This window comes from Ochotona princeps, chromosome 2 (genome assembly GCF_030435755.1).
Source record: "Ochotona princeps isolate mOchPri1 chromosome 2, mOchPri1.hap1, whole genome shotgun sequence".
Taxonomy (NCBI): Eukaryota; Metazoa; Chordata; class Mammalia; order Lagomorpha; family Ochotonidae; genus Ochotona; species Ochotona princeps.
The window spans coordinates 73,477,859-73,500,407 of record NC_080833.1 but is presented as its reverse complement, the minus strand read 5'-3'; the positions used below and the strand labels follow the sequence as shown (position 1 = coordinate 73,500,407).

General features: G+C 43.9%; 1 protein-coding gene across 3 annotated transcripts in view; it reads right to left on the bottom strand.

Annotated features, from left to right (window-relative positions):
• Positions 1-3,619: 3,619 nt before the first annotated feature.
• Positions 3,620-22,549, bottom strand: part of HS2ST1 (heparan sulfate 2-O-sulfotransferase 1) — a 162,213-nt gene continuing 143,283 nt past the window's right edge. For 2 of the 3 annotated variants that reach the window (XM_036494446.2, XM_058658873.1), the window contains exons 4-7: positions 20,127-20,265; positions 8,461-8,558; positions 6,633-6,790; positions 3,620-5,746 (exon numbers count right to left, since the gene is read on the bottom strand). In XM_036494446.2, coding sequence (XP_036350339.2) covers positions 5,517-5,746; positions 6,633-6,790; positions 8,461-8,558; positions 20,127-20,265 — 625 coding nt within the window. In that variant the 3' untranslated portion in view covers positions 3,620-5,516. The remainder of the gene's footprint in view (positions 5,747-6,632; positions 6,791-8,460; positions 8,559-20,126; positions 20,266-22,549) is intronic. The other variant, XM_004582077.4, reaches the window with a different exon arrangement.

Genomic DNA, 22,549 nt, shown 5'->3' with positions numbered 1-22,549 from the left:
GATAGTCCTTTTCTATTTTACTTCTAATTAAGCATATACCCTTAGATACCTTGTTAATTTTCTACAAGTGGTGACATACCAAGCCACAGCAACAGAGGCAAGTCACCGAGGAGAAGGTCTTGACACAAACAAATCCGAAATCCTTACAAACCAACGCGCACCTTGCTGGCGGCAGCAGCACCTGCACACAAGGCTGATGGCACTGAACACCCGGTCAGCTAAAGAAAATATTAAAAACAGGACATCACACCATTTCCCCCCTTCCCGCTGAGTGTTTATTTTACAGCTTTTCCATCAGGTAGTCAACTGAAGCACTTCAGCACCAGAAAGCTGGCAGCGTGTTAAGGGAAAGGAGTGATTATCTTGCCAACAGATGTGACAAAATGGTTTCAAGTTGGAAACAGCAACTGCATAAATGAATCAAGTGGAACAGGCAGAGAGGAGAGAGGATAGAAACGGAAGGGAAACAGAGGAAGTAGGGCGCATCTTCCCTCAGGATGAGGGGATGCATTATTTAGCTGTCTATGCATATATACGCCATAAAGTCAACACGCACAGTTCGTGCTTCCCAATTCAATTCACCACTGCTTTACAGATGCTCCCAAACCGTATTCTCAAGAGAAAGCTGCAACGGTCTAAACAGTAACAAAGGAGACTGCAGCAGTGTCTCCATCACAGCTTTACCTGTAAAGTTTTTTGTTTTTTTTTTTTTTTTTTAGGATTTTATTCACTTTTATTTGAAAGGAACAGTTGGAGAGGAGAGACTTTCCCTCCACTAGTCACAACTGCGGGAGTGCAGGGGCCCAAGCACGTGGGCCATCCTCTATTGCTTTCCTAGGACCTTAGCAGGGAGCTGGATCAGAAACGGAACACCCATAGAGGGTGCCAGCACTGCAAAGGCTTAGCTTACCATGCAACAGTGCCAGCCTCCAATAAGGTGATTTAAAGTGCTCATCACCATCTGGGCCCACTTACTGTAAAGATCCCAATGCTGCATGAACTTAAATTGTAGGCTAAATCTAATTAAACAGCCACTTACTCCAATCTCTCAAGTCTCCACTGCAGAAAATCTGCAAGTGATGATCCCGGGCTGCTTTTCCCTCGCAAGGCTGTCTAACCAGCAGCCTCATATGGCAACACTGCGTTAGGTAAATGGAAGCAAACAGCTCACAGCAACAGCCCCACTCCTCTCCCACTAAAAAGTAGTACTTCTTTTTAAGGCTGATTTTATGTTTTTGAAAGGCAGGAGTGCAGAGGAGAGAGAAAGAAGCCTCCCAGGTGCTGGTTCACTCCCTAAAAGATAACAATGGCCTTGACCAGGAGCTCAGAGCCACCTCCAGGTCTCCCAGGTGGCTGACAGGACCCCAACTGCTGCGCCATCTTCTGCTGCTTCCCCAGGGGCGTTAGCAGGAATCTGGATCGGAAGCGGAGCAGCTGGTCCTCGAACCAGTGCTCTGAAATGGAACGCAGGTGTCATGTTGTGTCAAGTGGCTGGTGGCTTAAACGGCTGCCTCCCAATGGGTGAGACATCAAATTGTCAAATCCTGAGAAGTACCAAACACCTGGTGATAGCACCATACACGGTTCATAAGAAAGGACCCAAGGACCCTAGGTGGCTTTAAGAATGACCGATGGGGAAATTCTGGCAGATGATTTACACAGATGTTCTCTATTTAGAACTGGTATATAAAATTAAATTATCAGCTTTGGGAACCAGTTTAGTTCAATCCTCTAATGCTTTTAAAATTTTATTTTATTTAAAAAAGTGAGAATAACAGACTGTTTTCTTTCTACCTATGCGAATACAATGAGAAAATCATCTGTGATATCAAAATACTATTTGTAAATCACGGATGGCACTAACAACTTTAGGAACTTCCAATAGGGCATATGTTTAGAAAGAGCAAGAGTAGGCTTCCAATTAGAGGCATCAACTTAATTTTAAGAACAGAAAAATGCTTCAAAATGTAAAAGTAATTTTAAGTTCTCTGGCTTTGAATAGTCGATATCCCAGCATCAGGAGTTCAGAAAACACCTGGCATGTTCAAAGCTGCACAAATGCAAATGAATGATAGCAAAGTAATTCCCATGCAATATTCAAGTGTTGCTATCAGATATATTTAAGTGATACTTTACAGATTAAAGCTGGGTGAAAATCAAAATATATCCTCCCCATTACATTTTAAAACAGTCACAATAATTTATCAACAGTTGCCTTTTCACAGCAATTAGAAAACAGGAGTTGATACAAGTTGAACAAAAAGAACTCTTTCCTCTTTTGGGAAATAAACACAGATATCGATATAGATATATACACATACACACATAACATTAAAATTCAAAGTGGTTAATTTACTTTTGTATTATAAAAAAAATATCTCCCTATGATCAAAATACTGAAAAAGTGCCAAGGCTGAAAAAAGAAAATCACATTTGCCACTTTAAAAAAATACATTATTGTCTCTGTGGTTCTACATAGTTCATTGATTACAAAGTTAGGTATTACAAGGACTCACACTCCTAGAACTGTTCTGGTCCAGATGGAATTCAATCCACTCTTCTCTCAGTTTCCAGAAAGGACACTCCTATCCAACCCTATAAGATGATCAAATAAATGTCCCCGTTCTGAACTGTTGAACTGGGGAAATAAACAGGCCCACTTGGAAACAGTGTAAGTGATAAAAGCTTGTGACTCTGCGGGAGAATAAATCAGGAAGTTATTTGGATATGTCAGGAGCTTGTGGAAGTATATAAACTCTTTTAGATCACTTGAAGATGGATACAAACATGACTTCTGCATAAATAATGATTTCTCTAGTGCAGGAGTTAGGAGCCCACATCCCTATCCAGTGTATTGTGTTTTTGCAAATAAAGTTTTATTGGAACATGGCCGCACTCAGCTGTTAAGATACTGTTCATAGCTGCTTTTGTGCAACAGGGACAGTTGATTTATGACAGAGAACACAAGGCCAGTGAAGCCAAGAATCTCTACCTACACAGAAAACTCGCTGAGCCTGCTTCAGTGCTCCAGGAGCTGCTCTGGGTATCTAAAAACAGTTCATGCACCTCAGAAGATCTTAGCGTGTACTCAGAGAACCTGCGGTTTGTTCCATTAGCACATAAACACCAAACAGTTTGTTTTCAGCAAATACCTTTAGAAGTTAATTTAGAAACATTAAAGAAAGGGAAAACAAAAACCAGGAAAGTATATATGCCTGGCTATATTCTCTTTATAAAAAACAAAATTGACACACAGGGTGGGCATTGCCATCTGCTGGTTCACTCCCCAAACACCCATAATGAGCTGGGATGGGTCAAAGTCGAGAAGTTGAGCCAGAACTCACCCGGGGAGCATTTGGGCTGTCAGCACCGTCTAGTGGGGGCTGCATGAGCAAGAAGCTGCTGTCAGCAAGAGCCAGGAAACAGCACAGGGACACCCTGTGTGGGACACAGGTGTCCGCTGTGGCATCTCAGTCACACTCCTGCCTCAGGCTCTTAACATTTCCATATTCCTGGGGGAGAAGGATACTAAAATGACTGTTTATCATTCCAGTGGATCAGTAATATTTTCTGTAAGTAATGCATCCTCCCTCCCACCCATACAATTAATAACCTCAAAGACTTACAGTGTGGGGAAGCCTTTAGAAACAGTTATGTAAGCTAAACATATTAAAGATTGTTCTTTTAGAAAAGTGTTCTTAAAATTCTTTCTCTCTTTTACTTTAAGAAGGAGAAGAACGCACAGGGAACTTTAACCCCTGGAAAATACACCTTAAAAAGCACAGGTATAAAACAGCTGTCATTTCTGAATGATATTAGAAAACAAAAACAGAAAAAAAAAAATCAGTCAACTCTGCAGAGCGAGACTTTCCTGTCCCAGATCAGCCAAGCAGGCCACCGACGACAGGGAACTTGGCAGCTGCTCGGGGACCGGGAGCTCACGGGGCTTTCACAGCTCAGTAGTTGTTGAAAATGGAAGGTGAAACACTGAGAAGACACTTATTAAACACAACTTTATGTCAAATTAACTTTTTTTTTTCCAACCCCAAATGGACTTTCCTTTGCTAAAAAAAAGTTCGACCCCACGTGTTACAGATGTCTCTACAACACCTTTTCTCTCTCACTGCTTTGCAGTTCCACAGTGCTTCACGTGTCCTCTCATCCAGCCTCACAACAGCCCTGTGAGGTAGGTACAGCAGGTTTTATCAGCCTCATTTCAAGATGAGGAAGTTGAGGCAACGAGAGGTTAAGGGACTTGCCCATGGTCACACAGCTGGTAAGTGGCAGAGCAGAGACTGGAAGTCAAGTGTTTCGACTTCTTGTCCTGTGCTCCTTCCACTACAACTACTACCTCCAGAGATGAGTAATGTATTGTGTATCAAAATCGAAAGGTGATTGAAGTTCATTTCACTGATGTCTTAACATTAAAGTTAAATGAGAAATAAAAGGACAGTAAGTCTGATGGTTTTAGTTGACATAATAAAACAGGTGCAAAATCACTTTTGTCTGATTATTTGTAACCTTTTGGTCCAAATACATAAAATATGCACTATTTACAGCATTTTCCTCTTTTTTTTTGCCCATAAATGCAATGCTTTAAAACACATTATAAAGCACCTTATTAAAAATAGTCTACAGGTAAAAGTACAGAAGTAGGAAAACCCGCCCCACACCACAGCTCACCAATGGAGTCCTAAGAGGAGGCCTTGATAGCTCAGTTTACAGCTTTACAAATAACCCATGGAGAAACAAACAGTACACTGCCTTTTTTGATGTTAATGTGTTTAAGTTTTAGCTAAAATTTCAGATAATACCGATGTTCTTTAAGGTTTATTCCCAATAATAAATATTGGGGAGACGGAAATAAGTAATACTGCCTTGACTCTTATCTTCTTATAGCATTATTCATGGTTTGAGCTGTTATTTCATACTAATGATTATTTAAAAAAATTAAAACCACCTACATAAAATGGGTAAATCCAACTACAAGCAGAAACATATCTTAGCAAACGTGATCCCACATTCCAACAAGTTTCAAGAGACATGATTTGCAGCAACAAAGCACACACTGCCCAACAGTTATTAACACTATTCAGTAGAGGTGTCTAACCCGAACTGCCAGCGCAGGCCTTAGTGTCAAATGGATCAACCTTCATTCATGGGTAGTTGAAAAAAATGCTTTGCCAAAACCCAGAATATCAGACCCTTTTCTGAAATTGTATTTAGCCTTTGGACTAGATCTGCTTGTGTTTATTTTCGGTGATAACACGGTTTGTTTCTCCCACCTTAGGAAGGAGGGTCATAATTCTCACCAAAATTTATCCAGAAAAAGGAAAAATGCTTGAAACATAAATCCTCTACCATACAGACACTACCTCCCTGGTATTATTACCCCTTCCAAACTCAGCTCAACACAAACTGCCGTCTACAGGGTCAGCAATCTCTGGTTGCAGAGCGAGAATGAAGGTGAAATCAGGGTCAGAGTTCTATTCAAGAATCTAAGTCACTCCTGGGATTCAGTTTGACTTGGGGTAAATCTTTTCATAAAAAAAGTTCTGTGCGAGGACGTAGAGATCTCCATCTTTTTCCCGAACGGCATGGGCTCTGATGAACTGGAACTGCTCCAGTGCAAACTCGTAGAACTCATTCTCCATTTTCCAAATGTCAGACTGCTGTAGTTTGGCAATAGTTTGTTTAGTGGGGAGTTTCTTCTCTGTGGTTTTCCTAAGGTGAGATTTCTTTCCTACTTACAAAGGGAAAAAAAAAAAAAAAAGAAAGGTAAATAACTTTTAGGAGAACACACCAAAGATCAACGTCTCTTTATCTGAAGAGATGGCTTAAGTTCACACTGAAATATAGGTAACGTAATTATTTTATTAACATAGTTCAGAAAAACATGGAGCCCATTTCATAGTGGAACTTTCATTAGACTACAATGAAATGTCAAATAGTAAAAGGCCATTGCCACATATGCCCTCTTAGCAAGTGCTTGGTGCTCCAGTTTATTTTTAAAAATGACACACGGGCCTGGTGTGGTAGCCTAATGGCTAAAGTCTTTGCCTTGCATGCTCTGGGATCCCATATGGGCACCGGGGCACCGATTCTAATCCTTGCAGCCCCGCTTCCCATCCAGCTCCCTGCTTGTGGCCTGGGAAAGCAGTCAAGGACATCCCAAGGCCTTGGGACCGTGCAATCACATGGGAGACCCAGAGAAGGCTCCTGTCTCCTGGCTTTGGATTGGTGCAGTTCCAGCTGTTGTGGTCACTTGGGGAGTAATCAGCGGACGAAGATCTTCCTCTCTGTCTCTCCTCTCCTCTATATATTTGACTTTCCAATACAAATAAAAATAAATCTTAAAAAGATACACTATCTATTGTTTTTAATTCTGATTTCTCATAACCTGCCTTCTCTATAACCAAGTCATGCTGACCTGAGCACCAGCACCTGAGGAAAAAAGACATGAGAGGAACGAAAAGAGGCTTATTCTGGAGCAAGAATCTGACATCTGTCAACAGTTTTTTCATTATACACATTTTCCATAAACTTTTTGACGATGCTTTGTATTTTTTTTTAAGCCATAAGAAACAAGAGGATTACGAGCAGCTTTAAAGAAAAATCTGTTGTTTCTGTACCTGTACGATAGAGTTCTGTAGCGCCCCTGAAAAATCGGGGTAAAGCTGCCTCCAGTAACATGATGAAGTCTTCCAGCTCTTCAGTGACTCCCACCAGGAAATACTCATTGACTAGGTTGTACTTGGCTTGATCCATAGCCCACCTGCTTCCCACATTCCTGAAACCAAAGAAGAGGAATTAGAAACCGGGTTATGAAACCTGCTGAGTATTTCTGAAGACTCTCACACTGACTGTAATGGAAAAAGTAGATAAACACATGTACATTCAAAGGCTTCACGTTCTTTATTAATGTCTTTTGTGGAAAAACACCTGCTTTTAATTTCCTTTGCTCCCATCTCCAGTTTCTACTGAACTATGTGGCACTTAATTCAAACTTGACTAAACCATGTTTAACATGAACAAAGTTTAGGTGGAGGGCAGTTTTTAGAACTTAAATATAACATATATCCCCTCCCATCTGATGTAGTACCAATGCACTTAATTTGCTAGTCTAAAACTGGTTCATTTTAAGAGCTCTCCAGCAAGGTCTACACAACTTAAGTTTACTGTTCTTATTAACTTGCTTAGGACTTTGGTGAGCTTACCATTTTCTGAGATCTCTAAGGAACAGAAAACAGATAATAAACAGCTCTAAGAATCTTTTATTTTTATTTTTGTTTAGATGGACAGATAATGCTGTTAACAAAAATTGGGTCCTAAATAAACTATATTTCCAGGTTCCTTTTGGCATGAAACATCCTTTAATTAACCTCAATTCGTGTTCTGTCTTTAACCAGCAGTGTGTTCTTCAGTGGGTGGGATTTCCCTTTCTGTTTTCTCAGCTGTTAAAAGAAGGGTAGGAGTGAAGAGGAAGAAAAGCAGTTCATTTCTAAGGCCCCTTCCTGTTTTCTGACTTTGGAATATCTAAAATCTCCACAGCGCTCAATAGAGCAACATTCTATAGTTGAAAAGCCTAGAGCACTCACAATTACTCAGCTCTTGTGCTGCCGTGCAAAAACAATCACAGACAGTACTACATCAATATATGTGGTTGTGCTTTGATAAAACTTGATTTTTAAAAACAGATGATGGGACACATCTGATGTACATGCCATAGTCTGCCAATCCTTGTCCTAAGGAAATGTTTCACAATTGAGAAAACATTCTTCCTATGTTCCCAATTCTTCTTGAGCTCTTACAATGTTCTGAAGCATTTAGGACCTTAAACTTCACAGTAATTTAATAATACAGCTCCAGTAATGAAGAACCTCTTTGCATTTCTCATTATGGTTTTCAGGAATATATTAACACTGAATGTGCTGTTGTCTTCTACTTTTCCTATTAAAATGACTGAATGCAGCCAATAAAAACACACAATTACTTTTAGGAACTGAAAACTCAGCATATTCTCAGGAAGAAAATTCTATATTAAAAATAAGTTTCTATCTTCCACCTTATGATTATTAGCAAACTAAACTGTAAGCATAACCTTGGATTCCCTTAAAGTCAAAACCATTGTAACAGTAAAACCAAATGAATAATTTACCCACTAAGCCTTTTCTTGATTCATCACGAATGACTCAAACAAAATACAATTTATAAAATGACCCCTGGTCTATAATTCAGAACTGTGCTGGCAAGCACTGTCAGGGTATTACAAATGAGAAATCTTCTTAATGCATTCCAAGATAACCACAGAACCAGGCATTACTTAATGGTGTGTTGCTTTCTGCCTGGTCCTTCATTGATTTCCCTGCACCCAGCCCTTGACTACACAGTCACACTTGTGAAACAGAATACAGTGATAACAAGGAAAACGGGAAAGTCAAGCTAACTTTATCTCCCTACCAGCATTCTGAGCTGTGGCCACAGAAGAACGGGATTTGAAGCCAGAGCTTCTCTGGAGCACAGTCGGAGCCGCCCTCGGCTACACACTCATCAAAGGTCTGGAACAAAGGCAAAGTGGCACACATGAGACAACAAACCGAGCCTCGCAGTCCTACCATCTCAATGTGCTGTGTTATTAAGTACATGGACAAGAGTAGGTAAGACGATAATGAATCAAAGGTTACCAAGAGGGACAACGTGAATTTTTCTCACAACTTTGTTTTATGGCAATGTTTATAAGAATTCTTTCACTATATAAATGTTAAGTCTCCCATATAATTAAGTACATCCTGGTTCATGTTGGGTTTGTGTAACTCTGTCTCCCAAATAAACAAACATATCAATCTTAAAAAAACAGAGAGAAAGTCTTTATAATCTGATTCCAAAGTACTAGGATAGCCTTACTTTTGTGTGCCTTCCATTTTTTTCTAAAAAGCTTTATGTTTATTGGAAAAGCAGATCAGCTTCATGGAGAGAAGCAGAGACAGAGAGAATGATCTTCCATTCATTAGTTTCTCCCCAAATGGCCACAACAGATTGGAACCAGGAGCTTCTTCTGTGTCTCCCACATGGGCACAGGTTCCAAATGACTTGGGCCATCCTCTACCACTTTTCCATCCCACAAGCAGGGAGCTGGATGGGAAATGAAGTAACCAGGATATGAACTGACACCCATATGGGATCCTAGTGCTTGCAAGGTGAGGATTTAGCCAATGAACTATTGTGTCAGGTCCTGTGTGCACCTGTTTTGTAGTTGCTCAAACATCATGAGCATCCCCTATACACCTTTGCTGACTACATTCTCTTCCACTGAAATTGCCTTCCCTCGACCAATGTAGTTTACACAAAGCCTACTTTTTAAGTCACTACTCTGACTTAAAATCACTCTTTTTTTTTTTTTAATGATTTAAACTAATGCCTTATAACAAAGAGTTAGCTTTGAGGACCTGGGTATGCACATCTACACATGTATTGTTATTTACAAAATATATTCTATGTGGTTTTGAAAATGTGTGTTGTTTTGTGTTTCGAAGGGGATCATGCAGAAGGCATTACAGCCTTCGCACAACAAGCATAGCTCTGCACAAACTGCCTGCACGAGTAACATCCGTAAAGGGTTACTGGAAAGACTGTTTACTTAAGGATTCATAGTATTAAAGATGCATCTCTAGAAGCTCAGGACAGAATGGTAACATGTCTTCACAGACGTATTCTGACAGTTCATTACAGCCTTCCCAGGTTCTGTGTCTGTGTTTGTGGGTGGGGCTGTGTGCATGCCAAAAATTTTTTTTAACTTTTTTCTTTTTATTATATTTTTGACAATCTTTACATAGTTAATTAGGGTTAAAAGGCTCAAGGGCTATAGGAAAATGGGTAACACTATTAGTTCCATATTGTTTCCTTCATGTTTAAAGGGGAATATTGAGGGAAAAACCCCACCCAGTTTCCCACCCACCTCAGGTCCCGGACGTAGGGCATGCTCTGAGGTTCTTGCTCAAGTGGTTTCGATAGTTCACCAGTTATGAATCACTGCCAATCTCACCACTCCAAGCACGATGAGGTCTTTGAAGAATCCACTGATTGACGTAGTTCATCACAGAGTCTCCGTTTGCCCAGTATTTCACTGCCAACATGGAACTGAGGTGGTTGATTGACCTGTTCTGTCTTCTGTCTTTTCTTGGTTAGGGTTCTAAGTCCGGCATTTTGATTGGGGAGATCTCCAAAGAAACTTTGTCTGAGGTGTTCCCAGACCAGATTCTTGTATGTACTAGCAAGTACAGGGCCTGGCACAGTCCATCGCCCTGATCAGCTGGCGGTTGCAAGCTGGGTTGGTTCTGTTTTCAGCCCTGACCTCCACTGGAACCAATGGGTGTTGCAGTCCAGTCTGGTTCTGCCCAGCACAAACTCGGCACTCGCATAAACCAGTGGGAGCTGCAGCCGAGCCGGAACGACCCACAATAACCCCATCAGGCCCGCCCTCTACCCTGGTTTGCCAGTATGTGTAGCAGAAGACCAGTCTGTCCCACATCCCATTCGGCTCTCGTACATGTCAATGGATATTAAAACCTTGTTCCATCTAACCAGCTCCACTATCCAGCCCTCACGGATGCTGTTGGGTATCTGTCTAGCCAACCCAGCCCCTGTCCTGGTTTTCGTGCTCCCCAGTGGGAGTGGTAACCTAAGAGGGAGGAGCCCACTATTTCCCTCCCAGGCCTCTCCCACTCCTGGATTATGCACTCTCCAGGTGGTTCTGCGATTTGACTTGACAGAATTAGCCCCTAGTGCCAGCTTATGCTGCAGCTAAGCCCAAACAACCCTCACCCGCTATAATTTTGTTTGCACCAGTAGGAATAATCCGCCCAACCTGGCTTTTCCCTGATCTAGTCCACATGAGGCGCACAGGTGTTGTAGCCCTGCTCAGTCTGGTCTGCCCTCATCCCAGCTCACACTCTCCAGTGGGAGTAGCTGTCTAGCAAGGGAACCCCCACAAATTCCCCCTGCCAATTCCGCCCCCTCCCTTCCTAGTTCTCACGTGTGCTGGTTGGGCGCTGCAGTCACATCCGGTACAGGTAACCTCACCTTGGCATTCCGTATTGTGTACTGGTTTTTGTTGCGACCAAACCTGGCTCATCCCTCACTGTTCTGGTGCTCGGATTTGGCAGTGGATGATGTGAACTGATTCAGCTTGGTCTGCCCCCGATCCATGCCAAATGTATGCCAGTGGGAAACGTTCCATGGCCTGTTCTGGGCTGTTTCCTATCATGTTTCTTGTGCTTACCTGCAGGGTCTGTGTCCTGCCAGAGGAGTTGCCCAGGCTCCTCCATCAGAACCTCTCTCAATGCCAGATTTTGCGCATACCAGGGAGTTCATGAGCCAGCCCTACTCAGTTCACCTCCTATTCTAGCAAGAACAGTGGCTTTTCCTGATTGGCCTTCAACCCAATCTGGTTCTTGCTGTTGGATGTTTCAGTCCAACCGTGGCTCGTCCATACCCATATACGGCTCACACATGGCTCAGTAGGGGTTGAGACCTAGCCTAGTCTATCCCACATCTCCCCTGGTCCTCCAGAACACCTGACGGTGTTGGAGTCTGGCCCGGCTTGGTGCATCCAGTCCCAGTACACACATGTGCCAAGGGAGACTACAACCATATCCTGATCAGAATGCAGCCCTCATTCCATCCCACGCGCCCCTTGGTAGGAACCTCAACCCAGCTAGTGTGTCCCCTTATCTCCCCAACTGGGCCTGTTCCCAACCATAGATCACGGGCATGCCTGTGGTTGTTCTGACTCAGCTTGGCTCAGCCCCTCACCTGTCCCGACCCCTGCCTTAGACACTATGGCTCAGCATCCCTGGCTCACACAGACCAGTAGGTGCAAGAGCCTCGCTTGGCATGACCTATGCTCCATCCTGGTATCTAGTTTTGTTTGTGGGCTAAGGATTGTTCAGTCCTGCCCGGTACACCCCGTTCCATTACCATTCACACATTGGCCAGCTGTTGGAGCCACTTTGCCCCGCTTGTCTGACCCCCAGGTCTGGACCACATGTTCACCAGTGGGAGCTATGACTCACCAGGGGAGTTTCCCAAGTTCCTCCACTTGATCCACTCCCAGACCCAGATCTCATACATGCCATTGGGTTTTAGGCCACTGCCCAGCGAAGTCTGGCCTTCCATTTGGCCCTTGTATGAGCTGGTGAACGTTGCAGCCCGGCCCACCCCACACCCTATTCAGGATGCACATTCGGGTGCTGCTGCCTTGACCAGTCCAGACTGCTGCGGGTTCCTTTACATGTGATTGATGGCAGTCTCCTTGGTCACAACTAACTTATTCCATCACCCCCACCCCGCCAACTCTTGGCTAACCATGGGTCAAGAATTTCCATAGGGTTTGGCCCACACACCCCCCCACAGAATCTACCCCTGGATATGGTTCTCTCGAGTGCTAATGTCATAGTCCTGCCTAATGTGACCCGTCTCCTGATCCATCATCATGTCAGGTAATAGGATATGATCCTGCTAGACAAGCCCTGAGTCTTAGCTTCTGCATGGACTGGTGTTTGGTGGTCAGCATTATTCAGTGATTACAAGTTCTTCAAAGGAAAAGTTATTGTCATTGGAAATCTTTAGATTGATTCACATCCCAGAAGCACAGTGGGTTCAACGTGGAGCTACCTAAGCAGCAATTCAAACAACCAAAACCCCAGAGCTCGTGGTCGGGTGGCCAGCAGGTGCAGACTGGCACCAAATGGCACACTGGCCTCCCGGGGACAGCTTACCACGTGCACGTGGTGCTGGAGTCAGGGATGCGAGCATGGACATGCCCAGGCCTGGCACCCACCAGCAGCTAGCAGGCTGCTGGAAGTTTAAACCCCCAGGGCCAAGGTCGTGCCCCTCCCCAATCCCATCCACCACTCAATGAGGGCGGAGGGTGGGCCCCGGCCTACCCAGCCCCCAAGACTTCCTCCCTGCGTGTACCCAGGCCCAGGGACAGTTCACCACGTGCACACAGTGGCTGGAGTCAGGGATCCAAGCTGCATGCCAAAAATTTTTTAAAGTGAAAAAAAAAAGTAGGCCAACACTTATGATTAAACACAATATTTCTGAATTTCTGAAGATGGATTGACTTAGATTTGCTACACAAAGGCATCTTCTAAAGCAGTGGTTTTACCACTTATGCCAACTTAGCTCATTAAAAAAAACAATAACAAAACAACTATACATATCTATCTTTCTACCATGCTAAAAATAAACCTTTGGCCCTTAGTGATGACAGAGTGGAAGGTTTCTGACTGCCCATCATATCCAATTTCTCACAGGTCCTAACTCACAGCATGCTTTTCTGGAGATAATTTACTTTTTTTCTTACACCTCTATCTGAACAGAATATAAGACAGGCAAGGCATAGGGTATGGAACTGATTTGAGTTGAGCTCACAGTCTCTACTCCCATCACATGTGTGCGTGTGACTTCTCTGGAATTAGACGACATGAAAAAATTTTTGATGAGTTTGCTTGAATGCAGAAAAGCAGGATATTAAGAGAGAGGCTGAAATATTGAAAGTTTCCACAGAATGATTATGCAGATAATTTTGGTAATTAAAATGCACATTCATAGAATTAAAACTAATTAAAAATGAATAAGCATGAAAGATGACTACTCTTTAAAATATTTGTTTATCTATTACTTGAAAGAGAGTTAGAGAGAGGGCACTATATTGATTTGTTTTGTTCACTGGTTTACTCTTTACAAGCTAGGGCTGTGCCAAACTGACACCAGAACCAGGAACTGCATCTGGTCTCCCATGGGGGTGGCAGAACCCATGTACTTCAACTATCATCCTGTTTCCAGGCATATTGGTAGGCAGCTATATCAGAAGCAGAGTAGCCAGGACTCCAGATGGGACACGGGTATCCCAAGTGGTGGCTTAATGTTCTGTGCCACAACACCTGCCACTAGGATGTGTTTTCAACCCTGAATCTCTACTTACCTAGCTTCTAGTTGGTGTGCTCTTGAGGGACTTCAGTGCTGCCACCAAGAAAACCTGTAGATGATCTTCAAACCTCATTTTGGCCAGCGGGTTAAACCTTCTAACCCACTCTGGCAGACTGAGTTCCCTCCAGAACCCACTCCTCCCTCCTCCCACACTCAGAGTTTTAGTCTTCCTTGCAGTTGTTATGGCCCCATGATGAAGAGCATTCAAGTGGACTGGAGGTAGCCAGCTGGTGTGGGTAACTTCTGGATCACTTGATTAGAAGGAAACTGTTTTCCTGCCATTTTCTTCCCAGCGGCTAGAAGGCAGATAGAGCAGTAACCCAAATTCAACTAAACAAATAAGAACAGCCTCCTGAAGAATGGCAGAGCAAAAACAGGGAAGGAACCTGGAACCCTAAGTAACAATGTGGAACAAAGCTGCCCAAAGAGCTTGGATCTTTCATGCCTAGTCTTCTAAGCAAGAGAAATCATTTTACTTGATTATTTGGGTTTAATTTAGCAGCTAAAATACGTCCACTTGTAGTCGGCATTGTGGCAGAACAGGTAAAGCTGTCACTTGAGACGTCATTCCATAAGAGTGCCAGTTCTTGTCCTGGCTGTTTCACTTCCAGTCCAGCTCCCTGCTAATGACAGGGGAGAAGCAGCAAAACATGGTATTGGTGTTTGGGCCTCCATCTTCATCTGGGAGACTCCCATGAATCTCTTGGCTCCTGGTTTTGGATTGGCCATTGCTGCCATCTGGAAAGTGAACTAGCAGATGGAAAATCTCTCTGTCTTTTTCTTTCTTTGGCTTTCAAAGCAAGCAAACAAACAAACAAACAAAAAAGTGCCTACTGCAATTCACCTTCCACATGTTTCAATAGATAATATGAAAGTGGAAAAACAGTTTGGGTTTTGCTCCTTTATGGGTCCTTCTTATTATTTAGGAGAGGTACTTCTCCCCATCAATCAAAAGAACTCAAGGATAGCCAATAGCAAAGAGGAAAAACTGCAGGGTATTCAAAACCTGTTTGAATATGCATGAATGTTCCAGGTCTTAGCATAACAGAAATTATCCCACTAATATTTAAAAATTTGATGAACAAAATAAACCAGCCATCTCCTAGTGAAAGATATTAAATCAGGACACTGCAATACCACCTTTACTGGATACTACGGCACTAATTCAATTCACTGAGATCTTAATCAAAATGATCTAACACACAGCCTACATCAGCACTTGGGCTTCACTATTCAAATCATATCCCCAGCTACCAACACGTTCCTACTCACCTGCTAACTTCCAATAGCCAGCTCATTAATACATGGTCAAACTTCAGAAATAGGATTTTCTATTTTCTATAAATAAACCTGTTTATCTTAATAACTTTTAGTCCCCCAAACAAAAAGCAAAGCAAGTACATATGATAAACAAAAATATTCCAACCTCCTTCCCTTTCCCATAAAACCCAGTTTATTTTTATTACACTAGAGAAAAATTCTTAAGATCAGCTTTTTCACTTAAAAACCACCAATACTTAAAAAGAGAAATTCTTTCAACTGGATACAAACGGTTCAAAAACTATGAAATAGGGGTGGACATCTTGGCACAGCAGGTTAAGCCACTGAACAAGACACTTATGTCCCACTACAACTGGGAAAAAAGTGGATAATGGCTCAGGTATTTGGGTTTTTGCCAGACGGAGTTCCAGGTATCTGGCTTTGGGCATTTGGGCAGTGAACCATCAGATGTAGTCCTCACCTCGAATGCCCCGGGATCCCATACGGGTGACAGTTCTAATCCCAGTGGCAGCTCCACTTCTCATCCAGCTCCCTGCTTGTGGCCTGGGAAAGCAGTTGAGGACGACGGCCCAATGCATTGGGATCCTGCACCTATGTGGGAGACCTGGAGGAGGTTCCTGGCTCCTGGCTTCGGATCGGCACAGCACCGGCTGTTGTGCTCACTTGGTGAGTGAATCACTGGACGGAAGATCTTCCTCTCTATCTCTCTTCCTCTCTATCTCTCTGATTTTGTAATAAAAATGAATAAATCTTAAAAAAAAAAAAACCAAAACCCAATTCTACCATTTACTTAGTTGTATGACACTGGGCAAGGCAGTTAACCTTATTGCACCTGGTGTTCATACCTGTAAAATGATGATATTAGCAACAATCACCCCAGAGAACTGTGTAAGCTACCCCGGGAACACACATATGGAAATTACCTAACACTTGGCTAACAAATGGGAATGAAGTGACCCATAGGACTCTAAGTCTTCTTATCAATGTTACTATTCTTTTGGTTGAAAGAGAGAGATGGGGGGTTCGGGCCTTGGGATTCGGGGGCAACTGCCGCTCCTCACAGTGTGGCAGCTGTGGGGGGTGCCCCTGTCGGGTTGGACCCAATGCTGGGGGCTCACGCCAAAGACACTGCCGCAAGGCAGTGAACGAGTCCTCGGCCTCCCCCAGGAACCAAGAGAGCTCTTCCCTCAGGGTAAGTACGCCATGAGGGAACTTGGGAACTGGGTTAAAATTCCTAACTCCGCCCAGCTGCTAATATCTTGTGGCAGGGTGAGTTTGGGAGGGGTTCAGGCCTTGGGATTCGGGGGCAAGTGCCGCTCCTCACATTGTGGTGGCTGTGGGGGGTGCCCCTGTCGGGTCGGACCCAATGCTGGGGGCTCACGCCAAAGACACTGCCGCAAGGCAGTGAATGAGTCCTCGGCCTCCCCCAGGGCGGTCAGTGCACCATGTGTTGCAAGGCTCTGCCTGCTGGCCGCCCGGCCAGGGAGCTCTTGAGTATTGGTTGTCTGAATCGCTGCTTAGGTAGCTAGTTGAGTCAAGGACGCTAAGTCACACTGCTAAGGCAGAGGCCAGGACAAGTGAGGGACTGAGATAAGCTGAGTCAGAGCAACCACTGGCAGGCGCATGATCTACAGCTAGGAACAGGCCAAGTTGGGGAGGCATGGAGACGCCTTAACTGGGTTGAGGTTCCCACCAAGGGGTACGTGTGCTGGAATGGGGGCTGCATTCTATCTAGGAAACAGTTGTAGTCACCCGAGGCACTAGTGTGGGCTGGGATTGGATGCACCAGGCCAGTTCAGATCCTAACACCATCTGGTGTCATGAAGAACCAGAGGGTAGATGTGGGACTGATTAGGCTGGGTCCCAATCCCCTCTTGAGCCATGCGTGAGCTGTATGTGGGTATGGATGAGCCATGGCTGGGCTGAAACATCCAACAACAAGAACCAGAATGGGGTGAAAGCCAGCCAGGAAAAGCCACTGTTCCTGCTAGGACAGGAGGTGAACTGGGTAGGGTTGGCTCAAGGACCCCCTGGCATGCGCAAAATCTGGCATTGGGAGGGGTTCTGATGGAGGAGCCTGGGCAACTCCTCTGGCAGGACACAGTCCCTGCAGGTTAGCACAAGAAGCATGATAGGAAACAGCCCAGAATAGGCCATGGAAAGTTTCCCACTGGCACACATTCGGCATGGGTCAGGAGCAGACCAGGCTGAATCAATTCATGTCACCCACTGGCAAATCTGATCACCAGAACAGAGTGTGGGATGAGCCGGATTTGGTTGCGACAAAACAAGTACACATTATGGAATGCCAGGGCGTGGTTGCCTGTACTGGATATGAATGCAGCATCCAACCAGCACACGTGAGATCCAGGAAGGGAGGGGCAGAACCGGCAGGGGGATTAAGGGGCTGGTCCCCTCGCTGGACAGCTACTCCTACTGGAAAGCATAGGCTGGGATAGAGACAGACCAGACTAAGCAAGGCTACATCACCTGTGCGCTGCAGGTGGATTAGACCAGGGAAAAGCCAGGCTGGGCTGATTATTCCTGCTGGTGCAAGCATAAATTAGAGTGGGTGAGGGATGTATGGGCATAGCCGCAGAAGCTGGCACTGGGGACTAATTCTGTCAAGTCAAATCACAGAACCACCTAAAGAGTGCATAAACCGGGACAGAGACCTGAGAGGGAAAAAGTGGGTTCCCCCTTCTTGGGTCACTATTCCCGTGGGAGGGCATGAAAACTAGGATGGGAGTTGGGATGGCTAGATAGAGAGGCACTCAACAACACCCGTGAGGGCTGGATGGTTGAGTTGGTTAGACAGAACTAAGCCTTAATACCCACTGACAAGTACAAGAGCCAAATGGGATGGGGGACAGACTGGTCTTCTGCTACACATACTGGCAAACCAGGGTAGGGGGCGGGCTTGGTGGGGGTTATTGTGGGTCGCCCCAACTAGGCTGCAGCTCCCACTGGTTGATGTAAGGGCCAAACCAGACTGGACTGCAACACCCATTGGTTCCAGTGCAACTCGGGACCGAAAACAGAACCAACCCAGCAATTGCAACCACCAGCTGATCGGGGTGATGGACTGTGCCGGGCCCTGTGCTTGCTAGAACATACAAGAAACTAGTCTGGGAATACCTCAAAGTTTCTTTGGAGATCTCCCCAATCGAACTGCTGGACTCAGAACTCTAATCAAGAAAAGACAGAAGATAGAGCAGATCAATCATTCATCTCAGCTATATGTTGGCAGCGAAATATGGGGCAAACGGAGACTTTATGATGGACCATATCAATCAGTGGACGACCTCATCGAGCGAATCTGGCAGCGATTCATAACCGGAGAACTATTAACACCACTCGAGCACATATCTCAGAGCATGCCCCATATCCGGGACTTGGGGTGGGCGGGAAACCGGGTGGGGCTTCTCCCTCAATATCCCCCTTTACCTCAGATACATGATGGAAACAATATGGACATAATAGTATTACCCACTTCCCTATCCCCCTGAACCTTTTTTTTTCTTTTTCTTTCTTTAACTGTAATTAACTATGTAAAGATTGTCAACAACAATACAATAAAATAGATTTAAAAAAAAGAAAGAGAGAGATGGGGCCTGGCGGCGTGGCCTAGCGGCTAAAGTCCTCGCCTTGAACATGCCGGCATCCCATATGGGCGCCGGTTCTAATCCCGGCAGCTCCGCTTCCCATCCAGCTCCCTGCTTGTGGCCTGGGAAAGCAGTCGAGGACGCCCCAATGCATTGGGACCCTGCACCTGTGTGGGAGACTCGGAAGAGGTTCCTGGTTCCTGGCTTCGGATCGGCGCGCATTGGCCTGTTGCGGCTCACTTGGGGAGTGAATCATCAGACGGAAGATCTTCCTCTCTGTCTCTCCTCCTCTCTGTATATCTGACTTTGTAATAAAATAAATAAATCTTTAAAAAAAAAAAAGAAAGAGGGAGATGGATACTAACATAAAATAAAGTAGTAAAGGTTAAAGTGAATTAACAGAGACTACAGAATTTCTATGAAACAACTGTTTTTAGAACATTAAGTAATGCTACGGAAAAGGTGGACACTGAATAGGGCATGTGTTTGCATCAGTAATTCCTGCCTAACTTTCAGAATAAGGAAACTGCCAAGCTCCAGAAAACAAATAAAAGGAAAACAAGACAAAATCCACTGCCTTCTCAAGTCCATGAGAGCATGTCTAATTCAGAAAACCATCAACTGGTGGATGTTGATCATCAGAGTATACCAAGCGTCTAGCATCACTGCTAACATCTGAAATTTAAAACAGAATTCACACATTCGACCATCTATTAAGCATGTACAGGTAAACCAGGCACAGTGCTAAGTAGTGGGGAAATAGAAATGAGTGAAACACATTTAAAGAAATTTATCACGGTTTACAGAAGATCATATGTAAATAGATCAAATAATAAAAATGGAGATTTGATGGAGTGTTCTGGGAGTCTTGAGTGGGATTTGACTTAACTCTGACTGGAGACATCAGAAAAGACTTTAGGGAAGAAGTAATGTTTGAGCTGAATTTAGAGCTTTTTTCCAGGGTCAGAGAAAGGCATTCGATACACAGGAAATAACATGTGTGCAAAAGACAACAATAAAACAAATATTTAGTTCTAAAACCAAAGTAACAATCCCCTATTACTTATATTACAAGATATACAAGATATCAGATACAAAAGTTATCTTTTTGCTTCTTTGGGGTTATTTTCAAAAACAACACAATAAGTAAACAGTTATTTATAATCAATAACAAATGCAGACAACATATCATTCATTGGATTTTATAAACGACTGTCTTTATAAAAATATCAGAAGCTACAAGATTACCTTTTTGTCTCCCTGTTTTCGTCTCCTTAGTCCTGGTCTATAATCATCTCCAAATCTCAGAAAGTAATAGTAGGAAACTAATCTCTCAATAGGATCCCTTATGACATTAATGTAAATCGGCTTCTTCTTTACACCAAATCTGAAACAGAACAAAATTTGAAAGGTGAAATCAGAAATCCTGAAGTTACACGTCTAAGTCTGAAGTATTCATCCTATATGGAAAAAAATGAAACAATATGTAACCATTTATTTCACGATAAATAAATAACTGGAATTTAAAAACTATGGGAGTTGAGATCAAGGAAAGCAGAGAAGACGAATAAAAGAGAAACTTAAACTTTATTGACTAGAATTACACAACACATTTTTTTTTTAGATTTATTTTATTTTTATTACAAAGTCAGATATACACAGAGAGGAGGAGAGACAGAGAGGAAGATCTTCCATCCCATGATTCACTCCCCAAGTGAGCCGCAACGGGCCAATGCGCGCCGATCCGAAGCCGGGAACCAGGAACCTCTTCTGGGTCTCCCACACGGGTGCAGGGTCCCAATGCATTGGGCCGTCCTTAACTGCTTTCCCAGGCCACCAGCAGGGAGCTGGATGGGAAGTGGAGCTGCCGGGATTAGAACCGGTGCCCATATGGGATCCTGGGGCGTTCAAGGCGAGGACTTTAGCCGCTAGGCCACGCTGCCGGGCCCAGACACAACACATTTTAACACTGCCTTATCAGATATAAAGCCAAGTAGATAATTCTTAAATTAGTGCACACCATATACCATTACGAAAATCACTAATAAAAATTTCAGTTTTTGTTTTGTTTTAAAGACAGAATTAGAGAGATCCTTCATCCATTGATTTACTCTCAGAATGGCCTCGGGAAAGGAGGGGGGGGGTCTTGGTTAAGCTGAAGCCAGGAGCCAGAAATCTCCTCTCGTCTCCCATACAGGTGCAGGGGCCCAAGGACCTGAGCCATCCTCCGCTGCCTTCCTTCCTAGGTACATCAGCAGGGAAGAGACCAGAAGTAGAACGGTGGGAACTCAAACCGGTGCCCATATGGATTGTCGGCACCTCAGGCAGCATCCCAACTTACTATGCCACAATGCTAGCCCCACAGTCTACTATTTACAATTTTAAAATAAACTTACTAAAAAGTATTTTGTTACAGCCCATAATCAAGTATCTATGCATTTAGAAGTCTCTCATGCATTCAGCCTCTGTATTTCTTCTTTACCTCTGACCTCTTCCTAGGCCTTGGACGTAGGCTATTGTCATAACAGGTTGGTGTTCTCCAGTATTTCTCCATTTCAATTTACTTTCCCATAACTATTCTCAATTGATGTTCCTGAAAACCCACTTGCTAGCTCATTCTTGTTAAGAGTATGGTTCATTGACATTGAACCTAAAGTCTCTTGCCCTGGTGTGTGACAACCGTTTGCCTTATTGATCTTTTTCTCTAATTTTCAAGTAAGAACCCACATATCTGTTAAGAGTCCATGTCTGCTAATTTCTCCCACACGTCATACATTACCCTATTTCTCCTTAAATGCCTTTGCTCATTTTGTCTTAAGTAGAATGCCCTTCTCAAAACAAACTTTCTGTGTGTCTAACATATGCCACCCTTTGTCCTATACACTAGCACATAGCTGTGAACAACAAAGAGAAAAATCCCTGTTATTCTGAAGCCAGTGCAGTGCTTGAGGGAGGGACAGACAATAAGGAAGTAAATGAGCAAGTATGAGTTACAGAAAGTGCCGAGGAGAGAACCAGTACAGTGAAAGGGCAATGGGGCACCAGTGGAGGCGAAGGACAGTACAACTCAAAAAAGGTGTCTTTCAGGAAGCGATCACTGTGGCTTTAGAATGCGAGGGAACCATTTGGGGGGGTGTGGGATGTTCTGGAAGGTGGGGCTGTCCAAGTGTGAAGGCTCCACAGTGGCTTAGTGGCAGGTGTTTAGAGAAAGAACCAGGACATCAACCTGGCTGCAGAAGGACAGAAGGGAGAACAAAACAGGATGAGTTGCGAGGCGGGAGCAGTGTGGACTGAGTGCACAGCACACAGGCCTTGTAGATTCTGTAAGCATGAACTTTTATGGAGAGTCAAGAGGCAGGGCACTGCAGGGTTGAAGCAAAGTAACATTGTGGTACGTCTTATCTTAAAGAGCTGTTTGTTGGTTGCTGGTCTGGAAGAAACAGAAGGGCAGTAAGACAGCATGTGACATGTATTCCTAATAACTACAGCATATAGTAGTAGCAGTTTCTCTTTTGTTTTGAGCCTCCGACACCTAGGAGCCACTGTTACACAGCTTGGTCCGTGAAGTGCTTCTCCAACAGCATTAACTATCAGTTAAGGGCAGACCATAACAATAATGCAGTTAAAACTTCTTTCACAACTTTATTTAAAAGGGAAAAGGGGGTGACTGG